General features: G+C 43.3%; 1 protein-coding gene across 1 annotated transcript in view; it reads left to right on the forward strand.

The window, feature by feature from the left end:
* EXOC4 (exocyst complex component 4) overlaps positions 1–24,610 on the forward strand; it is an 809,165-nt gene that overhangs the window by 511,823 nt on the left and 272,732 nt on the right. Inside the window, exon 11 of the mRNA XM_082254329.1 lies at positions 5,094–5,313. Within this exon, the coding sequence (XP_082110455.1) occupies positions 5,094–5,313 (220 nt within the window). The remainder of the gene's footprint in view (positions 1–5,093; positions 5,314–24,610) is intronic.

A 24,610-nucleotide genomic window follows, 5' to 3' on the forward strand; every position in this document is an offset into this window, starting at 1 on the left:
TTGAGTGTGATTTTGTGAATAAGAAACCAGGAGGCTTGTTTTGGGAGCTGACTATCTAAAGTCACTATATGACTGTAAGGGTGACTGAAGTCAGTGGCAGACTACTAAAAGGCATTACTATTGAGGTATAGAGGTATCCTACCTGTCATAGTGTGTATACAGGCCGATGCCTATGCCTGAGTTACTGCATCCGCAGGTCGCCATCCCTCCAGAAAGCCGGTCACTTCCACAGGCCGCACAGCCTCCCGCAGGCCGCACAGGCCGAGCGCACACTCCCGCAGGCCGCACAGGCCAAGGACACCTCCCGCAGGCCGCACAGGCCGAGGACACCTCCCGCAGGCCGCACAGGCCGAGCGCGCACTCCCGCAGGCCGCACAGGCCGAGTGCACACCTCCCGCAGGCCGCTGCTACTTTGCTCAAGCCGCCGCTATCCTCCACAGGCCGCCACCATTTTCCCGCAGATCGCACGGGGCCACCATATTGGCGTAGCCTCGTGTCTCCAGCATGGGGGAGGCCATGTTTGAGGTGACCAAACACCTCGAGGAGTAATGGGGAGGCGCCGGAAGGCGTGTAAAGGGGCGGAGCCACCTCCTGGGCCCGGGAAAGCAAGCCAAAGACTTCCTGTCTGTAACAGACAGTGCTAGAAGCAGGTTGATAAGAAACTTCTGTGCATCAGGTGAGCCTTGGGTTCTCTCTCTCTCTCTCTTTCTGAGGGGTCCAAGCAGGTACACTGAGGGGCGCTATTGCGCTGGGGGACTAAGTAAAAAAAAAAAAAATGTTTTTTCTTGCAATTAATTTTTTGTGTTTGCTGGCAAGTGTCTTGTTAATCATGAACCCTGCCACACATGTATCCCCACCTGATCCCCTCGAGGTGGCCGCAGGACCCTCCAGTACCCCACTTGTGATGATGCATTATCAGCAGTTTTGGAGTCTTTGGTATCCCGGGTGGAGGTAGCCTGTCAGGGCGGGGGTCAAGAAGAGCGACCCCCGCCTACCCCTATTTCATCTGATACTTCAGATACGGATTCTGAGCTGGTCATTGCAGCCCCCTTTCTGGGGTTGTTGTCTCAGGTACGGTCTCCTCTGACAGTGAGGAGGACACTTCTGCCTCCGCCATAGCACAAGAAGCGTTGGTGGAAGCACTAGTTGTGTCTGTCCGGGAAACCTTAAATCTGAGGTTACACCGGCAGAGGTAGGTGAGACTGACATTCCTTTTTTGGTACTAGCAAGCCTACCAAAATGGCGAAGGGTTTCCCTTGCCCAAATGGGGTCATCCGAAAATGAACCCCTGCTATTTCCAAACGCATTGCTAGGCGCTATCAGTTTGGGGAATCCCTCATTATAAAGATGGACGGTACCACCTATAGTGGACTCACCGATTTCCAGACTAAATAAAGCCACTGTTATCCCGTTGGATTGACAGAATGGGCCCCACCCATCTCTAGGGTGGGGGGGACGTCTTCACTGGTTTCCGGACCCATGGCTTTCCAGAATCCCGGATAAAGGGGTTCGCGAGGTCATACGGTCGGGATACAAGATCGAGTTTCGATCACTTCCACCGGTGCGATTCTTCCCTTCCAATATTTGACATCCCCGGGTCGCTTAAAAAGCTTTGCGGGGGACAGCTTGATGCAACAAGGAGTGGTAGTTCCCATTCCTTGGACAGTTTCAGGGGTTCTAGTCAAACCTGTTCACAATGCCCAGGAAAAAGGGCTAGGTGCGTCCAATTCTGGTCTTGGGAGAGATGGAGTCCATCCGTACAGTGGTGGCCTCCCTGCATCAGGGGGATTTCCTGGCGTCCATAGACATTTAGGATGCCTATCTTCATATCCCCATCTTCACAGGCTGGTTCCCACCAGGAGACTGAACTATCTGGGCCTAATTTTGGATACATCCTTGGCAAGAGTGTTTCTCCATGCGGAGAAACTCCAGAAGATTCAGTCAATGATTCGGATGTTGCTGTCCGTCAACTGGCTGGGACTGATGGTCGCCTCCTTAGAGGCAGTACTGTTTGCCCAGTCTCATACCCAAATTCTCCAAGAGGAGATTCTTCTCATATGGAATCGGAATCCCGATTCCCTGGACAATCGGATCCGATTGAGTGAGCGGACCAGGGAGGCTCTGGTCTGGTGGCTTCGGTCTCCGATGCTCAGCCAGGGGAAGTCATTTCTTCTGATAAATTCCAGGTTACTGATAAATGTGTTGGAACTGAGAGCGATCAGACTTTGTCTGATTTACTGGACCGAGCAGCTCCAGGGCAGCCCGGTTTGGATCCAATCGGACTATGCCACGGTCATGACTTATGTCCATCACCAAGGGGCATCAAGAGTGCCCTGGCGGCCATAGAAGTGGCCAACATTCTTTATTGGGCGGAACAGTTGTTCCAGCTCTCTCCGCGATATTTATCCCGGGGGTGGACAGGCAGATTATCTCCGCCGTCAGATTCTGGATCAAGAGGAATAGTCTCTTCATCCAGAGGTATTTCACCCCTTTACATTTCACCAGCTGTCCCTTCATTGGGGCACCCCGGATATGGATCTGTTGGCAGGTCGGCTCAACAGGGCTCACGCCCGCGATCCTCTAGCGGACGCAGCAGACGCGCTGAGCGCCCAGTAGGGGCAGTATCAGCTACTGTATGTCTTCCCCCCTCTCAAGTTACTGCTGAGATTTCTCCGCAGGATAGAGGTGGAGGGAACTCCAGTTATCCTGGTAATTCCGGGCTGGCCTCGTCAAGCCGGGTACGCCGACTTGGGCATACTAGTCGCGGACGCTCCTTGGAGACTTCTTCCCAGAGAGGATCTGCGGTCTCAAGGACCGATCTTCCATCGTGCTTTACAGTCGCTGGCTTTAACGGCCTGGCCATTGAGACCCAGGTACTGAAGGACAGAGGATTGTCAGCTTCAGTTATTCCTACTCTAATTAAAGCAAGGAAAGCGACTTCCAGCAAAGTCTATTATCGCACATGGAAAGCTTATATTGCGTGGTGTGAATCGTATGAGTTTTCCCCCACGTACCTATTCGGTGACCCGAATCTTGGCTTTTTCTGCAAAAGGGGGTTGAGCAGAAACTATCCTTGAGCACTATCAAGGGTCAGGTTTCAGCATTAGCAATCTTCTTTCAGAAGCCTTTGGCTACTCATTCCTTGGTGCGGAATTTCATCCAGGGGGTGCGCCACTTGGCTCCGCCAGTGCGCGCGCCCTTACTGCCCTGGGATCTTAATTTGGTTTTTTTTTCGGTTCTGCAGAAACCTCCATTTGGAAATATCAGGGAGATTCCCTTGCTTACATTATCCCAGAAGGTGGCCTTCTTGGTGGCCATTACCTCTGCACGCAGGGTGTCAGAACTGGCTGCATTATCATGCCATTCCCCATATCTAGTGGTTCATAAGGATAAGGTAGTTCTTCATCCGAAGCCATCCTTTCTTCCTAAGGTGGTTTCAGACTTTCATCTGAATGAAGATATTGTGCTACCTTCCTTGTGTCCTAAGCCCAATCATCCTCGGGAATGTGCGTTGCATTCCTTGGATGTAGTTCGGGCAATCAGAGTCTACCTGAAGACTACGGAATCGTTCCGTAAAACGGATTCACTTTTTGTGATCACGGATGGCCCCAGAAAGGGGGTGCCTGCATCTGCTGCGACTATCTCCAAATGGATTAGACAGACGGTACTACAGGCTTATTCTATTAAGGGTCGGAATCCTCCGTTCCCTGTTAAGGCGCACTCCACTCGAGCTCTCAGTACTTCCTGGGCCTACCGTCATCAGGCGTCAGTGGTCCAGGTTTGCAAGGCGGCTACCTGGTCATCGGTGCATACCTTTACAAAATTTTATAAAGTTGATGTGATGGCATCGTCAGATGCCTCTTTTGGCCGCAAGGTTTTGCAGGCCGCAATTTGAGGAGACCGGTGGTCTACCTCGAGGGTTTTTTCCGTTGGAATTTCAGTTGAGTCTCATCTTTTGATTGATGAGCCTTTAAAACTTCTAGTTGGCACCAGTTGGGCCTTCTAGATTGGATTTTGATTTCCATTTTCCCACCCCTCATTTGTGGCACTGCTTTGGGACGTCCCGAGTTGATATTAATCAAGGAGGACTACGTCTGTCAATGAGCGACAGAGAAAAATGGATTTTTGTAAGATCTTACCGTAAAATTCTTTTCTCTTAAGCTCATTGACAGACGTAGTACCCGCCCCTCTGTTTTTGAGTTGGGTTGGGTTTAATTCTCTGACACTGCTTTGTGACATAACTGATATCTTGTAGCAGGAAGTGAGAGGATATACCCTCTGGGACTGCCCCTAAGGTGTGGCCAGAACGTTTTCTTTCCTGTCTAGTCCTACTCCTGTAGAGGGCAGTATAACCCGAGTTGATATTAATCAAGGAGGACTACGTCTGTCAATGAGCTTAAGAGAAAAGGATTTTACGGTAAGATCTTACAAAAATCCATTTTTAGCCACAGTACTGGTAGACCTGTTTGGCACAAACCAAAGACTGCTTTTCAAGAATACCCTTAAACCAATCCCCAGGCATTTCTTAAAGGCTGGCTAGATATTTTGTGATGAAAATTAGGTTTGCCCAGAAATTCCTAGATGTTTGTGTATATCCTTCCATGCAAGAACTGTTTATTTCTGAGGCCATTTTGCTGCAAGTATGAGGAAGCTGTGCTAATTTAGAGTGAAGAAAATATGTTTTATTCACTCAGTATATGGTCTTGCATAATAAAGAATCTTATGAATCAGCTGAAAAATTCAAACTTTTTTTCTCTTGATGTTCATGGCCGAAGGTTATATATGTCACAATCCATCCTGGCTCTCTGACGCTGTCGTATTGCTTTTTTTATTGTATATATAAAGAGGAAAGCTGACTTGTGAAATAGTTCAAATATGTGAGACTGCACAAATTCATGTTTCTTGTGTATTAAAGCAAATCTCCACAGGTTGCAGAAAACACATTTTTCTTGATATTAGTTCAAGCCAGATGGCCTAATGTGCCAGGGGGTGTGATAAAGATGCAAAATATATGCCATGCGCATTATGCTTTACAGTAATGTTGTTAATGGAAATGTGCTCTGATGTTTTTTGTCTCTCTTTCTTTGTTTTAGATTTATTCAAGAGATTGAACATGCTATTGGCTTTGGACAAACTAAACAATGCCCCTTGAGAGAATTTCTTACTATGTACATCAAAAACATCTTCCTCAATCAGGTGTTGGCTGAAATCAACAAAGAAATTGAAGGTGTCACCAAGGTGTCGGATCCCTTGAAGATTCTGGCAAGTGCTGATACCATGAAAGTCTTGGGAGTCCAAAGACCACTTTTACAGGTACACACATTTTCTCTCATATTATCTACATTGCTAAATAAATTGGATGTTTAGGTAGAACCTTTTTTTAGTTAGGGTAAAAATATCAGTTTTTGTTATATAACACTTTTGCCAATTTCCCTCCCACCCATTAACAGAAAAAAGCTCTACATTTTTTTTTCTTACCTCTAACGGTAATTTGTTCCCTGATGAAGTCTTTTCAGTGAATGGAGAGGTGATCTCGTTCTGCAGTGTGTGCTCCTGCTGACCAGTTCTCTCATGGTGACATTCTCCTGCTTTTGCAGTCTTCTGGAGTTTGAGAGGACCCCATAGGCGATAGGATGTGTTCATTTCACCCAGACAATAATGTGGATACCTGAAAAAAACACCCTCCTCCTCTGTAGTTTAGAAGGAAGAGGGCTGGCACATTACATGACCACGGTACATTCACTTTTAGATAGCTTTTTTCTTTTTAACCCAGTGATTAGTTAGGAGGGTGGGGGGAAATGTAGTGTTGGGGGAACCACATTTCCAAGGATCAACTTTAAAAGAATAAGCACATTTTAACTTAAAAAATGTATGACATATATCAGCGCAAAAGTGGCTTTAAGTCTTTAACCACTTAAGGACCAGAAGGTTTTACCCCCTTAATGACCAGGCCATTTTTTGCAATTTGGCACTGCATGATTGTAACTGGTAATTGCGCAGTCATGCAATGCTGTACCCAAACGAATTGTATGTCTTTTTTTTCCCTCACAAATAGAGCTTTCTTTTGGTGGTATTTGATCACCTCTGTAATTTCTATTTTTTGTGATATAAACGAAAAACCCCGAAAATTTTGAAAAAAAAATATTTTCTACTTTGTCTTCTAGAAATATCCAATAAACTAAATTTTTGTCATACATTTAGGCCAAAATGTATTTAGCTACATGTCTTTGATAAAAAAAATCTCAATAAATGTATATTTATTGGTTTGCGCAAAAGTTATAGCATCTACAAACTATGGTGTATACACTGGAATTTACGCAGCTTTTGCTTTCTGACTTTTTATCTCATATCTTGAAGTGCTAAAATGGCAGGGCAGTACAACCCCCCCCCCTCCCCAAATTACCCCTTTTTGGAAAGTACACACCCCAAGGAATTTCCTGAGAGGCACGTTGAGCCCATTGAATATTTTTTTTTTTTTTGTCACAGGTGTTTAAAAAATTACAACTTTTTTTTTTTTTTTTTTACACAAAGTTGTCACTTAAATGATATATTGCTCATGAATGCCATGGGTATATGTGAAATTACACCCCAAAATACATTCTGCTGCTTCTCCTGAGTACAGAGATACCACGTGTGAGACTTTTTGACAGTTTAACCGCGTACAGGACCCTGAAAACCAAAAATCGCCTTTAGGCTTTCTATGGGCATAAATTGTTGATTTCACTTCTCACTACCTATCACAGATGATCTTATGCCGAGTACATAGATCCCAAACATGAAATGATTTAAAGTTGCTACATACATTTTTAAAAGCCTTTACAGGTTACTACTTTTGATTTACAGAGGAGGTCTACTGCAAGAATTACTGCCCTCGATCTGACATTGCATGGTGCAATTGCTGTTTACATATGACACCAGACTGGTGCTTGCATTCTCCTTTGTGTGCAAACACGGTGGGACTGTGGTGCTTGAATTTTTTTTGTTTTTTATTAATATTTATTTTGCTTTTTTATTTTATTTTGACACCTTCCCTTTCGTTTTTTTAATCATTTTTATTGTTGTCACAGGGAATTTAAATATCCCCTATAATAGCAATAAGTAGTGACAGATACTCTTTTTTAAAAAAAATTGGGGTCTATTAGACTCTAGATCTCTCCATCTTATCACACCAGGATGGGTGTGGTAAGATGCTTTCCTAATTTCCCATTAGCACTGTTTATATCTGGCGAAACCGAAGTCATGAAATGCTCGTAGTTTCTGGTATCTTATGCCATAGAGATGATTAGAGCTATTCTGGTCTACAATCAGCTCTATGGTCAGCTGACGGAACCACCGGCTGCAGGCTCGAGTTACCCGGTGGGACAGGAGACCCCAAGAGGAGGGAGGGGGGAGTCCCCTCCCACTGCTTGTAAAAGCAGTCTAGCTGCCAATTATCCGCTAGGATTGCTTTTAAATGAAAGCCTACTGCTCGCTCTAAAAAACGATACCAAGATGATACCTAAATCTGCAGGCATTATCCTGGTATGACCACTCAGTCCAGCGACATACCGGTACGTTGCTGGTCCCTGTTGAGCATGTAGGCTGAACGAAAAAAGAGAACCTAAGATTCCTCCATTCACATCGATAGATGTGGATGAAGAAATCTCTGCCAGTAAGTGTGTGGTATGCCAACCATTAGACCTCCCAGCATCCACCCACTTCTAATGATGGACATACATGCAATGTTCTTTTTTCGTTCAACCATGGGACCACTACTTCGTTGTCAGAGCTATCTGTCAGGGTGCCGTTGCTCTCTACAGGTTTGAATACTGAGCCTGATTCTGACAGTGAGTCTTCACCTTCGCTCTCATCTGTCATGCTCATCATCGTATAGGCATCTTCACTAGTGTACTACTGTTTAGACATGTTTGCCAATAAATTTAGAGGTAGCTAGTGTCACTCACAGGTAAAAAAGGACCTGGTTGTCATGGACTGTTTGGACCGCTGCCAAACAATTTAACTGCTAGTGCTAGCAGAGATCAGGCCTGATTCTGCTAATGCTGCAGTTTGGTGTGCTGTATATTGGAAGTGACAGTAATCTGCTGATACTGCACTTCTTGGGCAATGGGCTGAAGGACTAAATGCAGGTGCTGGCGGGTGTCAGGGCTGAGCCTGCTAATGCTGCGTTTTGGGAACACTATACTAAACTATTGGGGACGCTAGTATAGTTCTGATCTGATCAAAGCTATTGATCTGTTCAGACACTGTACTAGTAATGGAGGTGTTTAGTGTGTGTGTCACTGGCAATCAAGGGGTTAAAATATAATGCTAAATATGCGGTGGGGAATCTGACGCTGTCCTGTATTGACGCTAACTAACGGTAACGCTAACTGACATCAACTGTGATACTGATACAATGATAAGAAAAAAGATCTATACACTATAATAGTGACACTGTGACAGGACAATGAAGGGGTTAACAGGTGGTGATCAGGGGGGTAAATCTTTATTAGGGTATATGGCGGGTACCCTAAACCTATCTGGGACTGCCTCTCACACTAACTTGCGTCACAAGTGACACTAATACAGTGATCAGTAAATTCTCTGTATACTGTATATAGTGACAATGTGACAGGGAGTGAAAGGATTAACTGGAGGGGGTGATCAGGGTTAGAGAGAGAGAGAGCAAAGCCACTACTCTCAGGTACAGCGCTGGATAAGGATCAGGCTCATATAAGTATTCAGGGGTTGGCGGTAATCTGACAATAGAAGTTTTTTTTTTTTTACCTTAATGCAGAGAAAACGTCAGTATTTACAACTAGTTTATCGTGGTATAAAACATTAAAGAGTACCTTGTCTTCTGCTTTATGTGTTTTAAAAACTTGCATGTGTTCTTGACTGAGTACTGCAAAAATAATACTAAAGGTTTTCTATATTAAAGTGGCTCCCTTGCCTTGAAGGAGCGTATGGAGCCACCCTTACATACACACTCCAAACTGTATATGTTCCATGACCCTGTGTTAAAGGATTGTGCTTTTACAGAGCAATTACAGCTGTTGTCTTTACTTTTTTGTGGATGCCCTAGAACATGTCATGTCATTTCCACAAAACTCTGATCTCCATTCAGATGTGCAGAATCTCACGGTTAAAACCTTAAGACAGTTGAAACTATCTGCAGAAGGCACCTCACATGTATGCCTTTCCAAGGAAGTTTGATGAAACACCTAACCAATTCATCAAAGAGGTCATAGGTAGGAAAGCTCTACGCAAGATCCCAAAACTCCCTCCACAAGAGCCCCTTGCTCCTCTAAACACAGCACCTATCCACTCTAACCAAGCTTCAACTTCAAAATTGAAGTGCAGTCCTTCCTTTTGGCGCAAGGTTTGGCCCACAAAGGTCCCCTTCCTCAAAGCCCTCTTCACAATGAAGTGGTTCCCTCACTCCTAATAGTGGGTGCATGTCTGTTACAGTTTGCCTCTCGCTGGGTCACAGATGACCCAGACCTGTGGGTTCAATTGGTGGTTTCCAAAGGGAGCAAAATAGTTCAAAACGCTATCCACTCACCGCTTTCTTCTTTCAAATCAACCAAAAACTGCCCAAGGACAGTTAGATTTGCAGAATATCTTGAACCATCTCTTTTGCCAGTACGACCACAAGACAGGTTCAAAAGATTCCAGTAAAACCTGTTTATGATACCAAAGCCCAACGGGGCTTTTCATCATATTTTGGATTTAAAATTCTTTAACAAATTCCAATATATTGCATGGAAACATGTCAGGATTTGTTTCTCTGAGAGAACTGGAATAAATTGCAAAATTGCATTCACAGAAATCCAAGATGCCTACTTGTTCCCATTTAACCTCCCTCAGACACTCACTTCTAATTTGTTGCATTGACCTTTGGGAGGTTTCCTTTGTTATGCTGGCCTATCCTCTGCTTGCTCTGCTCAGAGCTCAGGACATCTAAGTTACAGGCTATCCAGCTGACTTTCTACTGAAGGACTCCTCTCCCTTCCACCTATTATAAAAAAATCTCCACAGGACAGTTCAGATGCCCCAGGGCCTTCACCTGGGTGATCAACATAAACAAATCTGCTATCCAGCTCTCCTGCCACCTGCAATATTTGGGTCCTGTCCTGAACACATCCCAAGTCCCAGTGGTTGGACCGCCAGATCTCCAGGTTGATCAGACCATGTTTACAGTAGAAGAATCTCCGGCCTTTAAGGATCTGGCTGACAGGAAGGTGGTGGCTGTGGCCACATTATGCTCTCTATTGCTGGCTCAGTGTTTAGGCCAGTCCAAACACTATCGCCCTAGTGTCACAAACACTGACTGAGTGGGCTACGCTTTTGCGCTGTGACCTAGAGGGTTCCCCCTGCCTTGGCTGAGTGGTGGACTTTGACTGCCTTACTCCTTCAAGGCGCTCGCCTGTTCAGGACTACCCTGGATGACATCATTGAAAGTCTCACGGGGGGGGGGGGCATCTTTCTTCCACTGTCTGGGGAAGGAAAGATAACCTCGTCGGAGACGTGGTCCATCTTTCTCGGCCCACAAGAGGTTTTAGGTACTTCTTGGGAGGTTCCAAGCGGCCCTAGTCTAGCAGGTCGAGTGCTGGGTTTTTTTTTCTAGACCCGCAGACAAGGTTCCTTCAGCGTGGAGGTGCAGCCCCACACGTGACTGGGGTGGTGGGGCATTTTTCCCTGGTTTCTGGGCCTGTGGACCTCCTTGGTAAATAAACCAATGGGTCCATGATGGATACTGTCCGGTTACAAGTTTCAGTTTCATTCTTGCCCTCCGGAAAGGTTCTGCCTTCCAATGTGTGTCCCGTACCATTTGCAAGCTCTTTTTGGGGCGGGGCATGACTTGTTGCTTCTGGTATCGGCATGGTTTCAGGGTTTTTTATTCAAACCTGTTCCTGGTCCCAATGGAGGTGGGAGGGGGGGCTAAGGGCTAGGTTTGTCCAATTCTGGACCTAATGGCTCTGATCTGCTTGTGTGGGTACAGAAGTTCAGAATGAAGTCTATTCGTATGGTGGTGGCATCTCTTCATCAGGAACTTTCTGCCTCTCTCGGCATCGTGGATGCTTCCCTACACATTCCAATGTGTCCCTTACACTAGCGCTATCTCCGTTTTTGCTGCGGGAAAGGAGCATTGCCAGTTCGTGGCGTTACCCTCGCCTCTGCGCCTTAGGTCTACACAAAGTGTTGGCCCGGTTCTGGCGTTGCTATGTCAACAGGGGATTGCGGTACTGAGCTCCCTGGAAGACCTCCTCTTGTGAACGGAGTCTTCTGAAGGGTTCGGTTGGCCTCTGAATTACCAGAGGTCTGCTCTGATTCCATCCAAAAAATTGGATTATTTGGGTCTGACTCTGGATTAAACTCTAGCGAAAGTGTTTCTTTCTCTGGATAATCTCCAGAATTTGCATGCTGCCATTCATCTACTGCGGTCCAGCAGGTGGTTCTCCCTCTGGACTTGCATGCGGGTGCTGGGCCTGAAGGTATCTACCTTCAAGGTGGTTCAGTTTACACAGTTGCATACGAGGACCATTCCAAGGGAGTTCTTGGTAAAATGGGACGAGTGTCCGCGGTTCTTGGACATTCAGATCCGGCTGTGCCAGGAATTTAGGGGATTCCTGGTTGGTGGATTCGTTTCCCAGCTCTTTGGCGGGGCAAATCCTTTCTCCCATTGTCTTGGACAGTGGTCACCACGGATGCCAGTCTGTTTGGGTGGGGAGGCGTCCTGGGACTGAGCTCAGGGTTGTTGGACGCTAGAAGAGTCCAAATTGCCGATTGATGTCTTGGAACTTTGGGTGATCAGGATGTGCCTGGATCACTGGACGGATCATCTCCAGGGGCTACGCATACGGTTCATGTCGGGCAATGCCAGGGTGGTGACCTATGTCAATTACCAGGGCAGAACAAAGGGTGTAAGTAGCTGCACGGTACATATGCCAGGAGTGAAAAAACTGGCAGATGGACTATTTTAGTCGGCAGACATTTGACAAAGGGGAGTGGTCCCTTCACCGGAACGTGTTTCATCTCGTATGTCTTTGGTGGGTCTGTTGGCATTCTGGCTCAACAGAAAGGTATGAATGAAGATCCTGTGTTGCCTTCCCTGTGTCCCAGGCCTAAACATCCTAAGGAAATTGCGTTGCATGCTCTGGATGTGGTTTCAGGTGATTTGGGTGTACCTGGCAGCTACAGTCTTTTCTGAAGTCATAGTCACTATTTGTGCTCATGGATGGGCCGAAAAAAGGACCATCTGCTACTTCTGTGGCCATTTTAAGATTGGTCTGACAGACCAGTGAGTCAGGCAGATTTTTTTTATCCATAAATAACTTTATTTAAGATCAAAAGTATCAACATGAAACAGGTGTGACATAAATGAGATCCCAAAGAAATCCACCACGGTGGGTGCCAATTACATTCAAAACAGTACACACATTGTATCAAGTTTACAAACAATTTGAGCAATACTAATACTGAGATCAGGACAGTCCATCCTACAGTTAGCATGTCTAAGCCTGACCAACCCCTCATTGTTATATCTCGCATTAAGGCATCATGGTGCTTAAGAAAGCGCAGTGTGAGGAGGAGAGAGGGAGTGGAGAGTTAGAGGTAAGAACAACAATGAGGAGAGAGAGGGAGACGGGAAGGTGAGAGGAAGGGAGAAGAAATAAAAAGGGGGGGGGGGAAGAGGGGAAGCGAAGGGAAATAAAGGGAGGCCAGGGGTGGCTGTAGGTACTGAATATACAGTGCCTTGCTAAAGTATTCAGCCTCCTTGAACTTTTCGAACTTTTGCCACATTTCCGGCTTCAAACATAAAGATATAAAACTGTAATTTTTTGTGAAGAATCAACACCAAGTGGGACACAATCATGAAGTGGAACGAAATGTATTGGATATTTCAAACTTTGTTAACAAATAAAAAACCGAAAAATCGGGCGTGAAAAATTATTCAGCCCCTTTACTTTTAGTGCAGCAAAATCTCTCCAGAATTTCAGTGAGGATCTCTGAATTATCCAATGTTGACCTAAATGACTAATGATGATAAATAGAATCCACCTGTGTGTAATCAAGTCTCCGTATAAATGCACCTGCACTGTGATAGTCTCAGAGGTCCGTTTAAAGCGCAGAGAGCATCATGAAGAACAAGGAACACACCACGCAGGTCCGAGATACTGTTGTGGAGAAATTTAAAGTCGGATTTGGATACAAAAAGATTTCCCAAGCTTTAAACATCCCAAGGAGCACTGTGCAAGCGATAATATTGAAATGGAAGGCGTATCAGACCACTGCAAATCTACGAAGACCTGGTTGTCCCTCTAAACTTTCAGCTCATACAAGGAGAAAACTGATCAGAGATGCAGCCAAGAGGCCCATGATCACTCTGGATGAACTGCAGAGATCTACAGCTGAGGTGGGAGACTCTGTCCATAGCACAACAATCAGTCATATACTGCACAAATCTGGCCTTCATGGAAGAGTGGCAAGAAGAAAGCCATTTCTTAAAGATATCTATAAAAAGTGTAGTTTAAAGTTTGCCACAAGCCACCTGGGAGACACACCAAACATGTGGAAGAAGGTGCTCTGGTTAGATGAAACCAAAATCAAACTTTTTGGCAACGAATGCAAAAGGTTATGTTTGGCGTAAAATCAAAACAGCTCATCACCCTGAACACACCATCCCCACTGTCAAACATGGTGGTGGCAGCATCATGGTTTGGGCCTGCTTTTCTTCAGCAGGGACAGGGAAGATGGTTAAAATTGATGGGAAGATGGATGGAGCCAAATACAGGACCATTCTGGAAGAAAACCTGATGGAGTCTGCAAAAGACCTGAGACTGGGATGGAGATTTGTCTTCCAACAAGACAATGATCCAAAACATAAAGCAAAATCTACAATGGAATAGTTCACAAATAAACATATCCAGGTGTTAGAATGGCCAAGTCAAAGTCCAGACCTGAATCCAATCGAGAATCTGTGGAAAGAACTGAAAACTGCTGTTCACAAACGCTCTCCATCCAACCTCACTGAGCTTGAGCTGTTTTGCAAGGAGGAATGGGCAAAAATTTCAGTCTCTCGATGTGCAAAACTGATAGAGACATACCCCAAGCGACTTACAGCTGTAATCGCAGCAAAAGGTGGCGCTACAAAGTATTAACTTAAGGGGGCTGTATAATTTTACACGCCCAATTTTTCAGTTTTTTATTTGTTAAAAAAGTTTGAAATATCCAATAAATTTTGTTCCACTTCATGATTGTGTCCCACTTGTTGTTGATTCTTCACAAAAAATTACAGTTTTATATCTTTATGTTTGAAGCCTGAAATGTGGCAAAAGGTGGCAAAGTTCAAGGGGGCCAAATACTTTTGCAAGGCACTGTATTTCCGCCATCCATCACTCACTGCAAATCCCAGAAATATAGCAGAGAGTGGAGAGAACATCTTTACTGGAATAAAATTCTGTACCGGTCAGTAGTTTTGAAATAAGCAAAAAAACAAACGGAGCGCCTCTAAGTGCAATACGTTTAATGGAAGTAAAACATACAACAGGTGGTAACTCACTAGATGTGGATGAAGTAAAGGCACAAAAACAAACGTCCTGGGGTCAAGCTGTCCATGTAGCTACTCCCGGGAGGAAGGATTTTGAGAGGATCAGATCCGGTAGATGAAGCAGCGGGGAGATGCCGGCTCTGTCTTCCCCGGGACCGGACTCTCAAGGCAGGCGGGGACTCAGCTTCAGCCGTAGGACGTAAGCACGGTCAGGGGTGCACACGACGCGTTTCAGAGCGTGCGCCAAGCTCGTGGAGAGCGTGCGCGCTCTTTTTTCAAGTGTAGATGCGGTGACCGCTGTGAGCCAACAAATTTGTACACACGCAATGTGTGAATGGGAGTGTGCACAGGCCAACCAACCAATGAAAAGGCATGGCGGCCATATTGGAGCACACAACCCATACATAATAGCAAATAATTAAATGGCCATACAATATACTGATAATATAAAAGGGGACCGTGGCAATATAAAAAATATACAAAGAAATGTATAAAACATATATATATATATCATTATATATGTACATATGCAGACCAAAGAACTTATGTGGTGTAATGTTTTATAATAAAAAATATATAGAGGATCTGTTTTAAAATGTATCTAAAAGATATATAAGAATATATATGTGTATATATATTTTAGTCAAAGATTTAAAAATAAAAGAAATAGAAAGTAAAAACAATGTAGCTGAACAAGATCTATTAGGTAGTTATTGTACGTCTAATAGGTGCATATAGACCTCCATAGACACCTCAAAAAGGACATGAAAGAGGATTATAAAATAGTACTAATTTCAAGTTCCTCATTAAGGCCATGGAGCTTTAAAGTATTCAAAGAAAAGATCCAAAAAGTCTCGCGTTCGCAGAGTCTAGAGAACCGCTGAGCCTCTGGTAATTGATTGGAGATGGCCTCAATAACCCAAACTCTAAGCCCTTCTGTAGATTTGTTATGATATTCTAAAAAGTGTCTCGGGACACTGTGCTTATCCGATCCTTCCTCTATAAGCCACCGGTGTTTGCCAAAACGCTGGCGCAAAGGACAAATGGTGCGACCCACGTATAATAACTTGCATGGGCAAATCAAACAATAGACCACATAGTCTGTGGAACAATTGTAAAAGTTATCCAAAAAATATGTGCGACCTTCATGGGAAAAAGATTTTTGTCCATAAGTTATGAAATAGCATGTTTTGCCAATCCTTTCTGGGATCCAGAACTAGACCAAGATTTGTCATTATTCACTCAACATTTACCGTCATCCCCCACAATCCAACATACTTCCCTTCAGCCCCCTTCGGTCTTTTATCCTTCCTACTCTAAAGGACCCTATCTAGAGGCCTTTTACCAAGTGGTCTTCTCAGACTTCAAAAAATTATGTATCCCTTCTGGGACCTCACAGCAGCATGTACATCACAATCTCACCCCTGGAGAAAGATCTTCCTTAGCCAGCCTTACCAATAACCCCACTCTGGTCATTAAACCAGCAGACAAGGGTGGGGGGATTGTCATCCAAGACCGCTGTGATTATCTTTCAGAAGCCCATAGACTCTTGTCAGATAACACCACATATCTCAAACTAAATAAAGATCCCCTTCCTCTATTTAAGCTAGAGGCAGAAACACTTATTCGTTCAGCCATCAGAGACAACATCCTTAACAAAAAAGAAGCAGAATTCCTTTTTAAACCATATTTTAATACCCCATACTTTTATCATTTGCCCAAAGTGCACAAAAATTCATCTAATCCCCCAGGTCGACCGATTATTGCATCTATGGACAGCATCACTAGCGGTTTTTCCCTTTATATTGACTCCTTTCTCCAACCCCTTGCCCAAAATTTACACTCCTACATTAGAGACTCCATACATCTACTGGAAACACTTGAACCATACATATGGGAGGATAGTTATACCTGGGTGTCACTTGATGTGAACTCATTGTATACATCCATACCCCATGATATAGGTATAGAGGCGATTAAACATTTCTTATTTCAAGACCAGTCACTTCATCCTGCACAAGCCTCTTTCATCGTTGATTCCACCTATTTTTGTTTAACACACAATTATTTCCAGTTTGATGGTACATACTATCTCCAAACCAAGGGTACTGCGATGGGGGCAAATTTTGCCCCATCGTATGCCAACTTGACTATGGGGTTATGGGAAAACTCCTTCATATGGAACAATAATCCCTTCTCGAAACATCTGGTATACTTTGGTAGGTATATCGATGATATTATTATCATCTGGGATGGCCAGACCACCGGGATAGAGGCCTTTGTGCACCACTGTAATAATAACCAGCTGGGGCTCTCCTTTACATTTGTACACAACACTGATACCCTTCCCTTTTTGGACTTGGAGTTGGGCCACATAGATCATAAGATCTTTGCCCGCAACTACACCAAACCCACGGCTGGCAACTCCTATATACATTATAGGAGCTGCCACCATCCTACATGGATCAATAATATACCCAAAGGGCAGTTTTGCCGTTTACGGCAGAACTGCACCAGGGACCAAGATTACAATACTCAAAGTTCTCACCTTAAAGAAAAATTTCTCGATAAGGGCTATCCATCAGATTTGGTCGATTCAGCATGCTATACTTATGCCCATGGCAAGCCCCCCAAGGCCCCCAAATCTCAAGCTGACCCACCAGTTCGCTTTATTACCAGATTCCACACCAAGTACAGAAACATGGAGGGGATACTCCGTAAACATTGGAATATTCTGCTACAAGACCCACATCTCAGAACATCCCTACACCCACGGCCTACAGTTACTTATCGGAGAGCACCCACCCTGAAGAACAAAATAGCCCCCAGTAAATTAACTGATAACCATAAAGCCCCACCATTGAATCTCATTCCCCTCAAGGGTATGTACCCGTGTAAGAAAAAACTATGCAAAACATGCAATTTCATAACTTATGGACAAAAATCTTTTTCCCATGAAGGTCGCACATATTTTTTGGATAACTTTTACAATTGTTCCACAGACTATGTGGTCTATTGTTTGATTTGCCCATGCAAGTTATTATACGTGGGTCGCACCATTTGTCCTTTGCGCCAGCGTTTTGGCAAACACCGGTGGCTTATAGAGGAAGGATCGGATAAGCACAGTGTCCCGAGACACTTTTTAGAATATCATAACAAATCTACAGAAGGGCTTAGAGTTTGGGTTATTGAGGCCATCTCCAATCCATTACCAGAGGCTCAGCGGTTCTCTAGACTCTGCGAACGCGAGACTTTTTGGATCTTTTCTTTGAATACTTTAAAGCCCCATGGCCTTAATGAGGAACTTGAAATTAGTACTATTTTATAATCCTCTTTCATGTCCTTTTTGAGGTGTCTATGGAGGTCTATATGCACCTATTAGACGTACAATAACTACCTAATAGATCTTGTTCAGCTACATTGTTTTTACTTTCTATTTCTTTTATTTTTAAATCTTTGACTAAAATATATATACACATATATATTCTTATATATCTTTTAGATACATTTTAAAACAGATCCTCTATATATTTTTTAATATAAAACATTACACCACATAAGTTCTTTGGTCTGCATATGTACATATATAATGATATATATATATATTTTTTATACATTTCTTTGTATATTTTTTATATTGCCACGGTCCCCTTTTATATTATCAGTATATTGTATGGCCATTTAATTATTTGCTATTATGTATGGGTTGTGTGCTCCAAGGCCGCCATGCCTTTTCATTGGTTGGTTGGCCTGTGCACACTCCCATTCACACATTGCGTGTGTACAAATCTGTTGGCTCACAGCGGTCACCGCATCTACACTTGAAAAAAGAGCGCGCACGCTCTCCACGAGCTTGGCGCACGCTCTGAAACGCGTCGTGTGCACCCCTGACCGTGCTTACGTCCTACGGCTGAAGCTGAGTCCCCGCCTGCCTTGAGAGTCCGGTCCCGGGGAAGACAGAGCCGGCATCTCCCCGCTGCTTCATCTACCGGATCTGATCCTCTCAACATCCTTCCTCCCGGCAGTAGCTACATGGACAGCTTGACCCCAGGACGTTTGTTTTTGTGCCTTTACTTCATCCACATCTAGTGAGTTACCACCTGTTGTATGTTTTACTTCCATTAAACGTATTGCACTTAGAGGCGCTCCGCTTGTTTTTTTGCTTCATCCTTTTGACAGATTGACTTCCTGTGCAGCAGAGCTGGCCCTTCGTGCAGACCTTCATCTCATTTCCTCATTACATGGACTTCACCCCAGCCTATTGCCATATAGGTATCTGTGTTATATATTGTTTTTTGTTTTTATTCGTTTCATGATTTTGCTTGCACACTAGCTGTTTCCCAGTGCTTCAGAGCGCCAGCTTCTTTGTTTATTTTTTCCTGTCTAAGTAGTTTTGAAATAAGACCAGCAATACCAAGAGGATAGAAATTAGGGAGGCGGTCCTGTGAGACATGGATCAGCTCTTCCATTTCCTCAATTTTTTTAACTCTCTTCAATCATTCCCTAGACGTTGGTACCTGTGTTGAACGCCAATGTGCCGGAATGCAGAGCCTGGCTGCATTGACCAAATGGATGGCTAGAGATTTTTTATATGTTTTCTTAGATAGGGATGTGTGATGTAGCAAGTATTGCTTGGGTTTGAAATTGAGAGAATGCGTTTTGATTTCCGTAATTATGTCGTGAATCATCATCCGGAATGGACAAATCTTCTTGCACGCCCACCATACTGTACATGCAGCATTGTTCCCACCTCTGTGTTACATCTCCAGCACGCATTAGAAAGTGATGGGGAGAATTTTGTAGTAAAGCGGGCGTTCTGTACCAGCACAATTTCATTTTGTACCCATTTTCTTGAATGGCCACATTCACAGATCCCTTATCTAAGTATGTATTAATTTATGTTGTCCCAATCTTCATCTGTGAAAACGTGTTGTAACTTCCGTTCCCAAGCTTGCCTTACCTTTTCTAATGGTATGTGCGAGGAGTGGGTTAGTAAAGCATATATGGTAGATATTAAATGTTTTTGGGGGCATTGTTGAGTACACAGGTTTTCGAAGGGAGAGAGGAGTCTAGAGCATGAGACAAGAAGTGGCGTATCTGCAAGTGCCCCCGGAAAGGAAACAAGCCTGATTTGGAAAGGGCCTTTAGTTGATCATAAGTGCGTAAAATACCCTTTAGGAAGAATTGGTGCACCAAAAGCTCTCTGTACGGCCATTCCTTGCTCAAGAAGACCACAGACAGTCCAGGAGGGAAGTCTGGGTTCTCTCGTACAGACGTTAGTGGGCCTTGCCTGGATGAGATCTTTTGGTGTCTACAAGCCCAGCCAAAACTCAATAGAGTAGGACCAATGGTCCGGTGGTTTGGGAAATTTGAAGAAGCTAGGAAGCCACGGGGAGAGATGTAGGTATACAGTGCTAAATGAGTTTTCCAGGTACACCCATGACTTCTCTCGATCGTGGACACACCAATCTACTATCCTCGCTAGCATGCAGGCCACATAGTATTTATATAGGTCCGGAACACCAATTTCCCCCTTAGTTTAGGCAAGGTGAGACACGAGTGGTTGATATGTGGATGGTAATTTCGCCAAATAAAACCTGAGCAGCTTGAGGGTTGCAAAAAAGGACAGCGGTATCATGATTGGAATGGTCTGGAATAAGTAGAGCAAGTGCAAGTTTAAAATCTTCTTGGATTTTGTTTAGTATAGGTATATAAAGTTCCTATTATACACTTCTGATAGTTTGACCCAGGCATATTCGATCGGAGGTCAGGTTCCTCCTTTCCCTGTCACAGCGCACTCTACTCGGGCGCTTAGTGCTTCCCGGGCCTTCCGTCATTAGGCGTCAGTGACACAGGTTTGCAAGGCCACATGGTTATCACACTTTCACAAAATTCTAAAAAGTGGATGTGTTGGCATCTGCGGATGCTTCCTTTGGCCACAAGGTTTCACAGGCTGCTGTTTAGAGGGTCTGTTTTCTCTTTGGGGGAGTATTATTCAGGTGGGCTTCAGCTGTTTTTTGTTGAGCCCCTCTTACCTGGTTGGCTATTGATTAGCCTTGGTAATTTTTTTGCTGTTCCTACCCCTCATGTTTGACACTGCTTTGAGATGTCCCAATGGTCAAGAACCGTAAGTAGCTGTGTCCCCAATGAACAAAAGAGAAAATGGGATTTTTGATTTACCGTAAAAATCCATTTCTCTGATGTTCATTGATGGACACAGCATCCACCCCTCTATGGATTTGTAATACTTCTGACACTGCTTGTAGCAAAACTGAGTACATATAGCAGAGAGGGAGAATATACCTCCTGGGACTCCCCATAGGTGTAATCAAGTTCTTTTTCTGCCTAGTGTCCCACTCCTGTAGGGGGCAGTATAACCCAATGGTCAAGAATCTTAAGGAGCTGTGTTCGTCAATGAACATCAGAGAAATGGATTTTACGGTAGGTCAAAAATCCCATTATTTGGACATAAAATGCAAAATATTTAAGAAACAATAAATGTTGATGAAAGTTCCACAATGTTTTGCAAGTCTAGATATTGTTAAAATGTGATGTCCAACAAAATTTACTGTTATGATGAAGAAAAGGACTAGGAATCAGGGGCTTTGTATATTATTTTTGTTTAGCCTTTGCTGACGGGTTCACCTCATTTTCAGGATCACAAAGCATTCTGCTCCAGGGTGCTAACTCCACTGCAACAGTTCTCAAACTGGATGGGATACTAATCCAGCATATTGCAGATCTGGCCGATCGTTTGTACTGATTGATACAATTATCTCTCCAATTACAACTTTGTATTAAAGTTTGGTATTAGAGATGCCGTAACAACGCCTAAAGTGGAACCCAGAGTAACTGTAAACATTGTCAATTGTCACAGAAATATTCATAGATTTGCCATAATGTTTTTGTTGTTTCCTTTATCTATCTTTAGTCCTAACCTTGTTTGCAAGTGACAAGAGACATATCAGTTGAATTGCTAGGACCCTATTGTCACGCATCGAGACTGTAAGACATCACTAAACTACACATGTCCACATATGTTTTTCTAGATGTAGGTCTCTTTCTCATACTAAGTGGAGTGTAAAGGGTATTGGAATAATTGGCTGCTTCCACATAACAGGACATGATGTGGAGATACTTCTACTCTTCCACAGAAACAGTAATTATAACTCTGCATAAGGGCCAATCGCATAAAGGGAGTAAGCTAAATCTCTGAAAATCAATATTTAGGAACATTTCTGTCGGTGTGGTTTTCCTGTTAGTTTTATGACAGTAACATGTACAGTATTTGAAAGATTAGAGTTCAGCATTACTGGTATATTGCAGCTTCAGAGCCCAAACAGTTGGCATTATAGTCCATCTTGAAGAGGGATCCTCCAGCTTGCCCCCTCATGTCTACCATAATCTACCAGTATGCTGCATCCCACATTTCATCTACCCACTCCCCTTTAGCCACTATACTATGCACTTAACCAAGTAGGCTACATATAATGCTCAGTGTTGCCCACTAGGAATGCTGGTCCTCTCCAATTCTTGAGAAGCCAAGTATCTTATCATCCATTGTAAGTAGAAATCCCTAGCTTTCCATCTTATGGATTGCATTAAAGGAAGCATCCCAGCTGCAAGGATGCGCAAATAGCAAGCACATCATGATAGGAATTGGGACACCCTTCTCCCACCCCAGAAGACCTGCAGGCTGTCTTTCTTCCTCTTTCCTACATGATTCAGTTCTGTATAACTTTTTCTAGGTGTTATCAGCATTATAGTGATGATATAGAGCTCCAAGGCACTTCAATGGTTCAAGAAGGTATGAATGAGAGAAAGAAACAACAATTAATTTTGGTTGCACATGTGTGTGTTTTCTCAAAGACAGAGGACAATATCCCATGCAAAGAACAGCATTTGGTGTCAGGTTGGACAGGGCACAGTACATGGAGATTCCCGTGTAGAACTTTTGCCTGGCAGTAACCCATGTTCCCCTCTGATCCACAGACTGTGGTCACATTTCTTCCAAGGCTGACACATTGATTTTCTTGTCTGTGTAAACCTGCATGAGTTCTCATTTCTGCACATTCAAGCACTAATGCTGTAGCAGATTGTCAGCTGGAGTAGTAATCAATAGTTCCCCTCTGAAAAGTTTTTGGCTGTAAGACATTTGTTTTTAACCTTTGCTCAATTGATCTTTTCATTATATCAAAAATGTATACTTTTCACTTACATGATGCTTTTTTAGTTACATATAAGTAAAGTTTACAGTGCAATATTTGACATTTTTAACTTGAATACACCTCTAAAATGAACCAAATTCTTCCATAACAATTTAAGAAGAAATTCAGAAGTGGTCATCTTCCTTAATTATTTACAAGGATTTTTAGTTTTATTTCTTGGTCTTTGCAATGATTTATTTAATAATTTTATTGTCCTTTTTTTATTCTTCTCTTTTTTTTTTTTTTTATACCTGTTCTTCATAATTATGAATGTATTGCTATTTAAGACGTTTTAAAGCAGCTTTGTCTTTAAGCTACAAACTTATAAATGATCATTGCGGTGACATGAACATAAATAGATAGGATTTCTGACATGGCACATAAGCAGCATAACTGTCAGGAAAAGTTTATACTTTTTGCTCACCTAGGGCAATTACTTTGTGCTTCCCCTCCTTTCCCCAACACCCACACAAATTACATTACCTAAACTAACTCACCAAGTTTTACAATATTTTAACATTGGAAAAATAATGATCGTATTCACAGACATGACTTGAGTACTGTACTGTCACATTTAGAACATCCCTAGAAAGCAATAATCAGTACTGCACAAAGGTCCAGTACGGTACCGTCTCAGAAATCTGTCCAGAGGCACAATCCTTACCCTACTGACACAAGCAAGCATGTCCTCAGAGAAACAATCAGTACTGTACTGCCAGAACCAGAAACATGTCTCTGGTGTGTAGGTGGGAAATATTGCCCTAGCATCGGTAGGTTTGTAGATGGGGAATACAATGTCCCAGCATCAGTGGTGTTCAGGAGGAAAATGCCTTGACATCCAAAGAAACTAGGAGTGTCTTGGCATCAATGTTCATTAAAAATTGACCCGGTGTCAGTGATCAGTGAGAGGTACACAAATTTTCCTGGTCTCTGTGGTCAGTGGGGGTAATGTTACTTTTTTTCTTTAAACTATTATTCTATTTGTAATGATATTCTTCCAAATGTTTTTCAATAATTTACCAATTTTAACACACTGAAATTTTGCATTGTGAAATAACAGTATTGCAGAAAGGCAACAGCCTGCCATAATCTTTCAGATTAAACTGTGAAAAGGTTTGGGGGGGGGGGGGGTTCAGAAGAAGAGTAAAAAGAGGGAGAAACCCTCTCTGTCTGGTCTATAGTGTCGCTGCCTGTGCAGAGCTAGGCTCATTAAGCTGCTTGCAATTATCAGAAAATGTGAACTGAGTACAGTAAAACCACATGTTATTGAAGCAGGTCTCTTGTTTTCTTAAGGATAGAGTGAGTTCCTCCATTTTTGTTATATTCTACACAGACATGATCCATTGACTTACCATGGGGGGCAAGGTGGATTTCCAGTGGACTGGGATACAGGCTCTGGCCACATTGAGGAGGTGCCTAATTAAAGAATGGCAATATTTTTTCTTTGAAAGTGATCTGAGATGCAATAGACAGGCAGCTGGGTCATGTTCAAGAGAAAGACCTGTGAGATCTTGAATTAGGTCACAGACACTCAGCCAAAAGGGACCTATCTGTGCACAGGACCAGAAGATATGAAATAGCATAATGCGAGGTATCCTGCATCTGCAGTAGTTAACGTCTGCTTCTTGGAACATATGAGGCAAATTCACTGGAACTCTATACCATCTGGTGAGAAACTTGTAGCCAGATTCTTGTGGTCTTTAGGAAATAAAGGACTTGAAATATATAGTGTGTGTTTTTCCCTGTATGTGTATATATACAGTATATATATATATATATATATATATATATATATATACATACACATATACAGTATCTCACAAAAGTGAGTACACCCCTCACATTTTTGTAAATATTTTATTATATCTGT

The sequence above is a fragment of the Pelophylax lessonae genome (genome assembly GCF_965119305.1).
Source record: "Pelophylax lessonae genome assembly, chromosome: 4".
Lineage (NCBI taxonomy): Eukaryota > Metazoa > Chordata > Amphibia > Anura > Ranidae > Pelophylax > Pelophylax lessonae.